At 51.9% G+C, this 14170-nt stretch overlaps 2 protein-coding genes across 2 annotated transcripts; one reads left to right on the forward strand and one right to left on the reverse strand.

Annotated features, from left to right (window-relative positions):
• Positions 1-143: 143 nt before the first annotated feature.
• On the forward strand, positions 144-1856 carry J4E83_007212 (uncharacterized protein; the record flags this gene model as incomplete). The annotated part of the gene is made up of 1 exon (XM_049334117.1): positions 144-1856. The coding sequence occupies one exon, from the start codon at positions 144-146 to the stop codon at positions 1854-1856; it is 1713 nt and encodes a 570-aa protein (XP_049186928.1).
• Positions 1857-7818: 5962 nt separating this feature from the next.
• J4E83_007213 (uncharacterized protein) lies at positions 7819-12844 on the reverse strand (the record flags this gene model as incomplete). Its single annotated transcript, XM_049334118.1, has 2 exons — positions 7819-8389; positions 8460-12844. 2 exons carry the CDS (start codon positions 12842-12844, stop codon positions 7819-7821), a joined length of 4956 nt encoding a protein of 1651 aa, XP_049186929.1.
• Between the last annotated feature and the right edge of the window lie 1326 nt (positions 12845-14170).

The following is a 14170-nucleotide window of genomic DNA, read 5'->3' on the forward strand; positions in this document are numbered from 1 at the left end:
ATCATGAGGAGGTTGTAGTGGACGCAACAGTCAGTCGTTTCTTCGCCCACCCAGCCTACCTTTCGTGTATTTGCGCACGTATCCATTTTCTACCAGAGCATTGCTCGTCCACATTCATTTTCCATTCATATTTCATCTCGAAGATGAGGCATTTTCACCAGTTGCTCGCCGCTGGAGCGGGCTTTTCTTCACTTGCGCAGGCCGTCAACACGCTCGTCGATGTTGGCTACGCGAAGTACCAGGGAGCTGTTGTTGACTCGCAGCTCGGCGTTTCCGCCTGGAAAGGCATCCAGTATGCGGCGCCTCCAACTGGCGAACGACGCTTCGCAGCGCCGCAGGACCCTATCGTCTCCGGGCTCATCAATGCGACTAGGCATGGTGCAACATGCCCACCCAACCGCCCTGATGATTGGACTATATCCGGAGCCACCGATCGCTTCTACGTCGCGGAAGACTGTCTCTACCTGAGTGTCTATGCGCCTTCCGAGGCCAAAGTCGACTCGAAGCTGCCAGTGGTGGTCTTCTTCCAGGGAGGAGGCTTCTCATCACAGTCCAGCGCGAACTGGGATCCTACGGAGATCGTCTCCGATGGTCAGGTCGTCTTCGTTCAGTTCAGCTACCGCGTGGGTCTCTACGGTTTCCTCAGCAGTGAAGCGGTCAAGGCTGGAGGTGGCGACGTCAATGCTGGACTTCGTGACCAGATCAAGCTTCTCGAGTGGGTTAAGGAGCACATTGACCAGTTCGGCGGCGACCCTGACCATGTTGTCCTTGATGGAGTCAGTGCTGGCGGATCTTCTGTTGCACTCATGCTAGCGGCCAACACCGGCAAGGAGTTGTTCGCTGGTGGCATCATGGAGTCGGGTGGCTGGGTCACGATGCGCACACCGGAACTGGGCGAGGAGCAATACCAGTGCTTACTCGAAGACAAGGGCTGTGCCAATGCGACAAACGGCCTGTCTTGCCTGCGCGCGTTGAATGAGTCGGCTATCCGAACTTCCAACTGCTGGTTCAACCCCAACATTGACGGTGAGCTCTACACCGACTCACTCGTCAACCTTTTCGAACAGGGCAAGTATGCCAAGGTTCCGACCATCATGGGAACCTGCGCCCAAGAAGGCACCAAATACAACGCACCGGAGGATCTCAACACCACAGCTGATGCCGTCAAATGGGTAGCCAACCAGGACCCAAGTCTCAGCAACTCTTCCATCTCCATTCTTGACGATCTCTACATGAAGCCCAAGAAGCCCACTTTCCCCGGCAAAGGTCTCTACTGGCGCCATGCCGCTGATGCCATTGGCGACATTGGAACCCATTGCCCCACACGCAACATCCAGAACGCGATCGCAGCCGACGACGTACCAACATGGAACTACAAGTACGCCGTACAGGACCCTGCCGACGAGGTCGCCGGCTACGGCGCCTGGCACACCGTCAACGCCTACGCTTTCTGGGGCGTGAACCGCACCGACAACAGCGAGCCAGCCAGCTACTTCACCACCAACGCACCCATCATTCACCAGGTCCGCAGCTACTGGACGAGCTTCATCCGCAACCTCGACCCCAACACTGACCGTGCCGAACGCGCTGTCGAGTGGAAGCCGTACACCGGTTCCAAGTCGCGTGAGAGGCTTTTCATTCAGACCAACAACACCAAGATGGAGCGTATGAGCCCTGCGCAGGCGCTTAGGTGCGATGTTGTTATGCCGATGAGCGATAACCTTGGGAAGCCGGTTGCGAAGGGTGTTGTCACGAATCTGAATGCGAAGTTGGCGAAGAAGGTTAAGGGGGCTAGTGAGAGTACTGCGTGGAAGAAGGGGAGGAAGGATGCTAGGGAGTTCGCGCAGGACAACTGAGCAGATTGATGACACATGGATAGACACTGGTCGAGCAGGTCTGCCTTTATGTGAGGCTTCTGGGCATCTTGCTCGTTCTTGTTGTACATATTTTTGAGACTTAAACCTTCATTCCACCTTCTACAAAAAAAGCCTGAACAGGTCTATAGCCTACATCATCGTTCGGTTACCTGCTTTGCATGCTTTTGTATTGATCTAGGTCGCGGACCAGGTTTGGTTTTTCCCAAGCTTACATGTTTCTCTTTGGGCTGCAGAAACGCACCTCACTTTAATTCATCGTTTTTGTAGTCCACTGCATTGCCTATGATGCGACGGCTGCTAGCTACACAAGTCTCTATCAAGACGCTACGAGATATCTAGACCAGAGTAAGGCTTTCCGTCTTTACTCCTTCGAGGCGCAAGAACACCGATGAATCGCTTCGCTGCCACTGCCTTGACGTATGCTTGTACCCTGGACCAGTCTGCTTAGTATCGAGCACCTCGTCTACCGGCAGATCTATCTGAGCGTCCCAATATCCAATACGTTTCCATGTACCTTCTTCTTCACCGGGAATCAGCGCTAGGCCTGCTAAAATGCTTGACGGAAAGTAAGGAACCCGCGTCTCAACCAGAAGAGCCAGCAGAACTCTCTCTGGAGGCTGGGTGTGATATTCGATATCATCACACTGTAAGGTAGTCCAGGTGTGTTTTTCACATTCAGGGGGCCTGATGTAGAAAGATGCAAGCTTCTCCTTCAAGCAAAGACACTCAGCGTGCAAAGGATCGTCGCTTACTACTCGGGTTTCCTCGAACGTAGGTAGTTGTAGTGTGATATGCAGTCCAGAGAAGTCGTGATATGCTGTTGGAGGCATCGTATTGACAGGCCGGCCCGACCATTGGAAGGAAGAAAGCTGCGCTAAGAATACTAAGTCACTGGCTTGGAATCCGTTGCCATGACTGTTCGGACTCCAGTAATCGTATCGATCAAAGTACTTGAGCGGGTGATCCACGTAAAGATGGCTCGCGAGCCACGACCAAGATGGTACCTTTTTTGATCCATGCTCACGTATCGATTTAGATATTGGCAATCTCTCCCCGTCTTTATCCCAGTAAGGCTCGGCACTTATATACCACAGTAAACCTTCAGGAAAGGATTCTGCCCAGATACCGGCAAGATACGTAATCTGTGCTTCAGCCTGGAAAGCGCGGGCGACACCAGCAAAGGCGACAGGTCTATCACTGGGCACGGTTAGATCCCTCGCTCTGTATTCCCAAACTAGGTCTTTCCACTTTCCGAAATACTCCAGGACGTGCTCATAGTCTGCAAACGAGTTTGAAGTATTACGTCTGTGCGCAACATGACTTGCTAGAAGATGCGATTTCTGCGTAATCTTCCGGTTTTTGTAGCCATCACTACGGTTGTAAAGCCGGGTTTCAGTCTTTGGAAGCCATGAGCCCGCCAGCTCATCACAGAACTCCTCCACGCACTCCCACATGAGGGTTTGGTGTCCGTAGAATACTGTGCGTGGGCTTAAAAGATGCTCCTGGAGAGTCCATGCTCGCTGAGATATAGGCCATTCGTGGTAATTGAATCTAGATGTGAATATCTCGCGCTCTCCGGGAGCTGCGGGACCAGACACATACCGGCCCGGAGAAGCGACGATGTAGATCCCTTCGCTGGTCCTAGATGCCTTACGGATGACGCAGGGGCTCATGGTTCTCGGGTCTTCCCGTGTTTTCATGAGACCTCTTCCGGGCGGAAACAAGAAGGCTATGCTGCAGATCCCATTGCTATAAACTGAAGTCATTGAGGCGGATTCAATTTCCCAGTCTGATGGTGAGTCTTGAATAATACACAGTACATCCACCCACAGGTACCGGAAGCCAGTGTGGCGAACGATTCTCAAGGCTTCGACGAATATAGCAGGTAGTTCCGACCATGGTATTGCGACTTGGAATTCGTCAAGCCTTGATAGTGTCAGGCGAAGACGATGGGGCGCATCTCCCCAGACATGGCTGAGTGTAAGGTATTGTAGGTCTGTAATGGTACCGGTATCGCATCGTAATCTCACGCCGTCGGATATGAGTTCTAGTAGTCGGGTCGGCCGCTGGGATGACGCTGACAAGCTCGAGGCGCAGCTAGAACAGCTCCCGTGCGTTCGGATACAAGCATTGAGCCACGTATTGATCTGATCCAAATTGGCAATGGGCTGGCTCGGTACGCTCTGCTTTTGTTCTGGCGCGTCGAACTCATGGTTACTCGATCCTAAATTGTCAAATGGCTTCGCTAAAAGTTTGGAAACACCTGCTTACCATCGAAACATATCAGGTACATTGACGCCCATCGATACTGAACATATTTGGTACCACCTAGACCCAGGATCAGATGCAAGTGGCCAGGCAGTTTTCTTGTCCTATCTTTGCATATCATGAATTCTACAGGTCCGTTGTGATCTAATTTATGGTAATCTAGTATAGAGAGCACCATTGCACACAAGTGGCAAGCATCCCTTGACTGCAACAATTGCGCAACGGTGGAAAAGTGGGCCGGATTGGGATATTCATCTCGGACGTCGTGTATGTCGTCGATACCATCCTTGACCCATCTTAAGGAATTCCAGCCATCGACAAAGCTTTTACAGCGATCGCAAAGTTGGTGCAGTATGACCGAATCTTTTGCGTCCGTTTGCGTCCGATCTTCCGCGTAGCCGCCCACGAACTCTGTGTCGTCAATATGGGAATCTGAAATCGTTGACATTGCGCCAGAATGGGTTGTATTTAGGCGCGACGAGGGAGGTCGAGGGCTGTTTTGTGGTGTAAAGATGGATCGCGAGGTGGTGCATCGCATCAGGCAACCCCGCGTGAGCACCCATGCAACTGTGCCACATGCACGCATGAGCTCGCTTCTCTTGGCTGTCACCATGACCAAAGACGTACTCTGGAGCTAAAATTGCACTAACTTGTGAGAATACATCCACATGCAACATGATCCATATGTCCAGTGGACGTTTGGGGTTCCATCGTAGATTTGTACGGCGCAACTCTGAACAAACGAGCTTCCCAACTTTGTAGTTCCTCCGATAACTAGCTACTTGAGTGGATACGCTCCATCCCATCCACTGCCAACACTGCGTCTATTTAAACCTAGACCGAACTTCGTAGCGGGCTTCACGCATGGACCATAGGAAATCTCGTTCGAATTGTTTATCTGCACATCGCTGCCTTGATATCCCCTCACTCAAGATGCATGATGTAAGCATCTTTTAAACCAAAGTAAGCGTCTCAATCTTCACTCCTTCGAGACGTAAAAAGATGGACTCCGTTTCCCGCGTGTCATCGCCCAGATCAACCCACGCTTTCCAGTAGCCTATACGCTTCCATGTGCCGCTTTCAGCCCCGGGTACCAATGCCAGTCCTTGTAAATCGTGACGGTAGTTGAGATCCACTTCCTCAGAGATGAGAGCTATGTGTACCTCGGCCGGAGGTTGATAAAACGTTGTGAGATCATCGCAGTGATAAAAGGCTGCCAGACGTTCTCTACCAAGCCCAAGACAAGAAGCCAGCTCTTTTTCTAGACTGTCGCAGCGAATTCGAGGACAGTCGTGTTTGCCATATGGCTCTTGAAGAAGGATCGTGGTCATATGTGTTGCGAATTCGAGCGTAATTCGTAAGCCATCGAAGTCATAGTAAGCTGTTGGAGGATTGTGGTTGACGGGCCCATCTGACCATCTGAAATGCAGAAACTTTGCCACGAACAGTTGCGGATGCCAACTTCTACTACCTCCTCCAGGAATGACAACGTCGCAATGCACATAAATGGGGCCGACTAGCCATGACCATGTGGGTACGGGTTTTGATGGTAGCTCCCGAATCAAGAAAGGCTCAGCCATCTTGCGCACTTTCGTGGTCTCGATGTACCACAGTAAAGATCGTGGTAAATGTTCCTTCCAAATTCCCGCGAGATAAGTGAATCCGTGTTCAGACTGGAAGGCTCGTGCTATCCCGACGATAGCCATGAGTCGATCGCTTGCATGAGAGAGGTTTCTTCTTCTGTAGTCTCTTATCAACCTTGCCCATTGAGGGAAGACTTTGAGTCCCTCCACTTTCCTTTCAAGCGTTGCATCTAGAATTATTGATGGTGTCGTCTGATTCGGCTGGCAGCGGCTCATATGTACATTGGGCTTCAAAGCCACGCGGCTGCCGTCAGTCCCACGGTCCGACAAGGCCAGCTCGTCGTAAAACCTAAGCCCGCATTCCCACATGATGGTACGGTGGCCATAGAGAATCGTACGAGGACTCAATAAATGTTCCTGTAGAGCCCACGCTCTTGACGATAAAGGCCAGTTGCTGGATGAGAACCTTGATACTTCTTCTCCCTTGGGACTGACGAAGATGCCTCTCCATTTCCAGTCTACTCCGCTGCCGCGGACGATACAGGGTGTTGATGCTCGGGGATCGTCTCTAACCTGACAAAACTCAACACCGGGTGGGAACAAGAACGCAATCGTACAGACAGCGTTATTGTAGATTGCAGACATCATGTTGGCTTCATGCGTCCAGTCAACTGTGGAGTCCTGTATGATGCAAAGCGAGTCCAACCAAAGGTACAAAAACCCCAGGGTACGCGTTATTCGGATCGCCTCGCTGAAAATACTTGACAGCTTGTGTATGGGTATGGCCTTTTGAAACTCTTGCAATGTTGCAGCTGTCAGAAGCAGTTGTGTCGAAGGATTTTCACCCCACATATGACTGAGCGCCAGATACTCAAGCTTGTCTATGACTTGTGGATCGCACCGCAGTCTTGCACCGTTTTCGTTGAGCTCCAGTATTCGTGTTGGTCGACGTCCTTTTGTATCTAGCTTTGGAAACCAATTGTTACATTCGACATGATTTGCACGACAACCTTGTAGCCATTTTTGAACTTGGACCAAGTTGCCAGTCGGCTGAGATGGGACTTGCTTTGCCATGAATGGAAAGCAGAATTTGTCATAATCTCTTTCAGTTCCTACCGAGGGGTTACATATTCAGTTTGAATCAGTTATAAATGGAGTGAAACTTACCGGTGTATTTCTTATGTATTACTACACAATCAGGGCTAAGAACATGGTCGTTCAACAATAAGGACATCCCTATTGCGTATCTGTTCCTTTGCGATTCCCAGAGGGACGGGAGACCAACTTGGCACACTATGGGCCCGTGTAACGGTATACCATCGTCCTGTTTGATCTGCGAGTATAACATCTCGCATAAATGACAAGAGTGTCGAGACTCCGTCAATTCTTCCAACGTGCACAGCTCATATCTCTCACATCCGCGAGACCGTTCAAGTCCCTCTGTTGCCCCAAACCAATCGCACGTTTTATCCCATGTATCGAACATCTGACGACACCTATCGCAAAGCCGATGAAGGGGTACGGAGCCCTCTGGAATAGAGTCATCCTGCGAATCTGTGCGCGTTGGATCCTTATCATCGGCACATTCCGTCATCGTCTGGATCCCGTGATGTATCCTGGTAGTCGTTGATGTATCGAAAATCGCACGTATCTGGTTGCGAGATAGAGAACAAGACAAAGAGTCGGACTTGTGCAAAAGTGGGAAAAGGGGGAGAAGAGATTTCCAGCGCCCAGAGCTGAAGATAACAGATGTCAGCTTACACAGCCACGAAAAAGGAAGGAAGTGACGAGGCTGAGTATGACGACATGCTACCTCGACATGATTGGCAAGCATCTCACGTGCCTGTACAACAAGATGCCCAACCAATAGTGGCGCTTCATCACACCTTTTTTCCTGCATTCAAGCGGGGTGACAACAGACGTGTGTTACCATCTCATAATACGCGTAACAATACAGGATCAAGACAAGCTATGAGTTCGCGATCGCATTCGTCACCACGAACAAGGAAGTTTGAGAGGTTGTCTGAATGAAAACGTCCGTAAAGATCTTTCAAGGAATACATTCCTACCAAAACCTCACACCCACCTCCCTACCTCTTCACATCCCCAAACCCACGACTAAGAATCCTATTAACATCGCCACCATCCTGTACTCCCTCGGCGCCCACGACCTCAACACGATTCCTAATCAAGTCCTTAATCTCGCCCTCTCTCCTCCGCTCCTCTTTCTCCTTCTCACTCTCTTCCAGCCCACCCACCCTAACCACGCCACCCCCCAAGCCCACACCCCCATCTTTACTACTCCTACCCTTCCTATCCCAGCCCATCTGCAACTCCCCACTACTAGCCTCCTCAAACCTCCTCTTAACCCCCGGATCCCGCTCCAACGCCTGAAACACATGCGTATCGCTCGTCCACCACGCGGCCGCACCACTCTTCACAGCCAACTCGAAGACCACAACCGCGAGCAAGATGAGCACAAGACACAGCCACCAACTCCAACTCGAGCCGAAGCCGCGGAGGAAAGTGTCGCGGACGTAGTAGATTTTGTTGGATGGGTTGTAGACGGATGACAGGATGATGTTCCAGAGGAACCAGCCGCCGATGGAGAGGAGGAGGGCGAGGGCGTTGGTTAGGGTTTTGGTGTGTGTTTCTATGAATCTATCATCCACGTTAGTACTTGTGCCAGAAAAGATGGGAGGCGGGAGGCGGGGAAAGGGGAAATACATACTGCATCTTCAACGCAATAAGCCAAACCGCCGCCGTATACGTAATACTCCCCATAGCAAAGATACTATTATCCTCCGTCCAAAGCGCATCCCCATACAACCCCAGCATGCAAAAATACACCAGCATCGCCTCCCCACTCGCCATGAACATCCACCACAGATACACCTTAAAGTTGAACCCGCCATTCACCTGGCCAATAGTATAAAGCTCAGGAACAGCAAGCAGCGTACTCGCACTGAGATCCTTCTCAAACACGCCCATGAAGATGACGGGTAAGGAGGTGAATAGCGTGTTGAACATGCTCAGACTCCAGCTCTCGTACAGACTCGTCCCGGTATAACCCACTGAACGCTGGAAAAGCGCTTGCGTAAGGTAGAAAAGAAGTTCTTTCCAAAACGTGCCGACGGTGTATTTGCACGTGCGTATGTAATTCCAACGGCCGTGCACCAGCAGCAGTTTGGTTAGGAACCTGAATTGCGCGATACTGTAATCACTCGTTCTTGCTGCTTGTAAGCCTTCTTTCCCGGTAATGCCGATTCCCACGTGCGCTTCTTGGATCATGGCGATGTCGTTTGCGCCGTCACCGATGGCGAGTGTGATACTCTTCTTCACGCGCTTGCGGATGGATTTTACAAGTTGCGCTTTTTGGGATGGCGAGGCGCGGCAGCAGATTACGGAAGAAGCAAGGATGGCGAGGGAGTGGAAGAGCGTGTCTAGTGCGGGCGAGGAGGTGATGCGGGAAAGTGTTTGGCCGTCTACTACGACGACGGAGTGGGCGACTGTTCCGCTGGTGATGGCCTGAATGGCGGAGGTGATGGTTTGTTCGACGAGGCCGGTTTCGTGGTCGAGCACGGTGACGGTGCTGAATTCTTTGATCAGACGGCACGAGTAACCGATATTGATGGCGGTTTCGCGCTTGTCGCCTGTTAGCATCCACATCTTGATCTGGGCGCGGCGCAGCTTATCGATGGCTTCTGGGACGCCGGCTTGTAGTTTGTCTTCGATGGCGGTGGCGGCGCAGAGGTCGAGGTCTTGCTCGATTAGGTCGCCGGCTTCTTCGATGAGACGGGTGCGGTCGACTAGACTGGTGGTGGCGGAGAGGTAGGTCGCTTTCCAGGATTGGTATTCGGATTCGTGTAGGAAACGGTAGCCGTAGAGGAGGGTTCGGAGGCCTTCGGTGGCGAACTCGTTGATGTGTTGGAGGCATCGTTCGATGACTAGAGTATCGTCGCCTGCTACACCTTCGTCGACCATGGCTTCCATATCTTCTAGTTGCATTGAGCTGCGTGCTGAAGAAAAGGCCATGCTGAAACGATCGAGACCAGACTGGCGAGGTGTTATCATGGGTGTCTGCATTGGCGAATCTTCGTCCAGAGACGACATGTCCATGCGGTCGTTCTCACGCTCGCGGAGCCACTGATCTACTTCGTCTCTTGCTGACATGGAGCCTCGTCCGCCCACACTGTGAGCGAAAGATGGACGACCTAGGTTGAGACTAGCCCTCGCGGCCTGACCTATAGTCATGCTCTTCCGTCCACCAACACTGCTCATACGACCGGCCACACTACTCCGCCGCTCAGCGTGTTCGCTCATCCGCGCAATTGCATGTTGAGCTTCCATACTCTTGCGGATGTTAGCGCGACGCTCAATCTCAACCATCTTCTTGTTCGCCAGCGTAGCCAGCTTCAAACGCTGCATGACAATGGAGTCGGCACCTTTGCAGATTATGCATATTCTGCCATCAGGGAAGCGTAAGATAATGGACATGCGCTTTCGCTTGCTGGAGAACTCGATGACGTCCAGGATCTCATAGACTTCTGGAACAGGCTCACCGTCGGATCCAGATGGCATAATCTTGAGAGTAATGGTGTGAACATCGCGGTTGATCAACAAGAAACCCATGTCTTGGGCTGCCTGGACTAGTGCAAGCTCATCCGGTGAAGAAGCCATAAAGTGTGTCTTGCCATCTTCCTGGATTTCAGGCAAGCAGGTATGGCATAGCGCCAGGGAGAGAAGGAACATGCGAGCTTTCTTCGAAAACGGGGTGTGAGGTTTCCTTTGGATATACCGGAGCATATCCTGTGTACGCAGTTCTCGTGATGTCTTGCCTGGTTTCGCACTTGACTGCCAATTCGACGGTCCCCCTTCCCCAGGGCTCTCCAGCTGCTCAATTGTCTCAATCGCTGGCGTCGTGGTTTCGTCATTCGCTACGTCCTTGGCTGATCTCACACTCTTCCTACTCTTCGCAGGCTGCTTCCCCTTCTTCCTCGTCTTGTGAATCAGCTTCTTCTTCTTGTCTTCCTTCAAATCGGCATCATGCAACCAGCTCACACCAGCAACACTAAGCTTCCGAAACTTCATCGAGTTATCCGTAAGCGTACCCGTCTTATCCGAGAAGATGTAGCTAATCTGACCAAGTTCTTCGTTGATGGTCGACGTCCTCGGCTCACACGGCGTATCGGAGATAGGGTCGTACATGTCGATGTCGGTATGCAAGAAGAACATTTGCGCCAGTTTGACAATCTCCAAACTGACGTAGAGGGACAGCGGAATCATGGTGTTGAACATGATGATGAAAGATGTGAAGCTGGGGAAGAAGGCGACGGAAGAACCGCGGAGATACCACATGTCGTCCTCATTCTTCTGCCAAATCTTGTAGGCGACGGCATTGAAGATGGACAAAGCTATGACAAAGACCACGATGAGGATGACGATGCGGTTGACAAGGCCTTGCAGGGCTGGTGCTTTGATGCGAGGGTTCTTGTTCGAGTTCATCCGGATGCGACATTCCTCTCCGGAGTAGATGACCATGCCGATGGCATCGGGTGTGTTCCGCAGGATACTGCCTCGGAAGATGATCTCGCTGAGAGTCAGTGGCGCTTGCTTCTCATCAACCATAACGCGGCCTTCGAAGCTGTACAAGTCCCGGTTCGGATCTTCTACAACAAACTCGGCCTTCGTCTTCAAGACATCCTCCTGATCGATGATGGTCTTGGAAATCGAAGCAGGCGTTTGTTTGCTTTTGAGATTCGTCTCCCCATCCAGCGCCATCGTCTCAACAAACGCCACATTATTCTCCCCATTCGTATGAAGAAGCGCCATATCCGCAGGTGCAGCGTCGTTCCTCTCAAGTTTGATGATATCACCAACGTTGATATCCTGCCACTTGATCGTCTCCCACTGCAGTGTCTCAGAACCAAGACTGGAACGCAACACCTTCGCCTCTCTCATATTCTCCGCCTTGTCCAATCTCCACCTCCTCAAATCATCGTATCCTTCTTTCGCAATGGAAAGCGTAACAAAAAATAGCAGCGGTACTATCGTTGTAAACTGGCCCGTCGTACTAAGCCCGGGTATCATTTGTAAAATGGAAATAACAAGAAAGTAAAAGTTGGCGAGTTTGGAGAATTGCGCGACGAGTTGGCGGGGGATAAAGTTCCATGCTGAGTAGCGCGTGGAGCGTATCCAGTTGCTCGTGTAGGGTTGCTCGGTACGTTCGTCGGTGAGGGGTTCTTTGCGCGTGGGATCGAGGTGGATGTGTCGGCCGTCTTTGCTGGGTGGGACATCTTTGATGCGGAAGACGAACTTGCGGGCTTGCTCTGCGAGATCCTTGGTCTGCTTGACTATTTGTGATCGCCGGCTTGGACCCTTGCTCTCCAACCAGGGAAGTGCGATTGGCCCTTCTCCCAACTTCGACTTGGAGATGTCCGAGGCTGACGAGGCGTAGTCCAAATGCTCTGGCGTGACAGTGATGACGGCATCCCCAGACTTGCGCGACGGCGCATGTCCACTGGAGCCTTCTGCCTGTCCCATCGTAGGTTGTGACCTTCCAACGCCCTCCTCCAGTTCAATTTGTGTATCCGGTGATTGCGCGGTGTCATGGACGTTCCTCCGAAACAGAGCGCTGCGCAGCGAATATCCGCGGTTGCGAGAGGTGGGCGAAAGCGGCGATCGAGCGGCGCCATTCCGTGGAGGTAGTTGTGACCGTGAGGATGAAGCCTCAGCGTGATCTTCCGGAGAAACCTCGCGCGTGTTGATGGACAAGTCGGGCGTGCCAGGTCTTTGCTTCCCGCCAGAACTCTTCCCAATGTGTGCAATCTCGTCCCTGCCATTGCGCTCAATATCCGTCGAGAAGCGAACGCGCGGCGACTCTTCAGTTGTCAGGCGCGCAATCGACGGGCGTGCCGTATTCTCCACCGCCGAAGTCCTCGATCGTGGCGCATCGTCGCCGTCGCTGGAAGTGTCTATCGCATACGGAGGGTTTGCGCTCTGTGTCGTGGGTGCCAGGCCATCCTCGTCGTGGGATGCGGAATGACGCCTTCTTACTCCTCCGCTACCTCCAATCCCAGCACTCGATGCATCGGAAGCATCTCCAGGCTGCGACATGATTTCCAGTCATTCCCTATTGTCGTGTACGCTGTTGTCCTACAGAAGCGTGTTGCAAACCGAAGGAAATCCCCAGCCTTTCCCGCAGAGTCCGGTCTAGCGGCTTGTCCACGCGGGTATTACGACGTCGATGCCCGCGCTGGGGGCCTTTGCGTCTTGGACTTTACGCGGCGCCGGCGATATTACAATCAATACAAATGCGAATTACAACTTTCATATTGCGGTGCGCAAACATAGGTGCAAACAAGGCGCAAACAGTACCCTTCCCTGTCGTTCATTCGAAAACGCGCGAGCAACGCGGGCAGTACCAAGGTCCCGGTCCACCTGGGCAGCCCTGTTCCTTCAGCCCACCACATGATGCCAGCCAGGTGCCCCAGGCTATTTTAGGACTGACGTAGCTGGGGCCAACTCCACCAACTCCAGCTCCGCCCCCAGTAGTGCCGCTTTCCCCTCATGGTGGGCTGTGGGCTTGCATATGCGCGCTTCCCCAGAGCCATGTCTGCTTCTTCTGCAGTTTGCAGTTCCCGATCAGCGAAAAAGGAAGATCTAACCCCGCAGGTCGCATTCGCGGCTGGCGCCAATGCAACACAACGCAGCTGACGTTCCGCCAATCGGCTTCACCTCATCTCACGCAACGACATCAGTCATCTCTCACAATATCGCTGACAACATCAAAATCCGTGTATGAAGTTCATGATGTATTAGTTCTATCTCGATTATAAATGCCGCTAATGAAATGCAAAGGAGACGTCTGCCTCACAAAAGAACTCGCCTCAAGAACAGATGTACAAAGCTATCCAAGATGCATTCTGCCATTCAATTGCACCAAAAAACGCACTCTACTCACTACTCCAGAACCCTGGCTTTTTACGACCAATATGCTAATAATGCTTCGCTCCAAATGATATGGTATAGTTTCGTTCCCTGTCTCTCGCTCTCTCGCTTTCGCCTTTGCAGGCCCAACTCTCTCTCTCATTCACACTCTCACACAGAAGTCTCCAACCCCCTTAGATTTCCTCCTCCTCCGCTGCCAAAGAAGAAGCCATTCTGAGTAGCAGTAGTAGGAACTTGCTTTGTGGTATCCCGGTAGTCGTGTCGCTCATTAAGTATTGCACCTTTGAAAGATTATAAGAAAAAAGACATAGAAAAAAGCAGTGTGCCCAGCGCCATGCAATATGCAGCCAGATGATGAAGAACCAAACTGGCGATGATGATTGGTAAAAGAGGATTAGAGAAGAAGGACTGCTTCGCGTGTCCTACGATGCAGCAACGCACCAGTGGCGGTGGAAAACCCACGCGCTCTTCTGGCATTCTTTGCTGCAGTAC

The sequence above is a fragment of the Alternaria metachromatica genome (assembly GCF_023757995.1).
Source record: "Alternaria metachromatica strain BMP 0045 chromosome Unknown scaffold_17, whole genome shotgun sequence".
In the NCBI taxonomy this organism is placed as follows: domain Eukaryota; kingdom Fungi; phylum Ascomycota; class Dothideomycetes; order Pleosporales; family Pleosporaceae; genus Alternaria; species Alternaria metachromatica.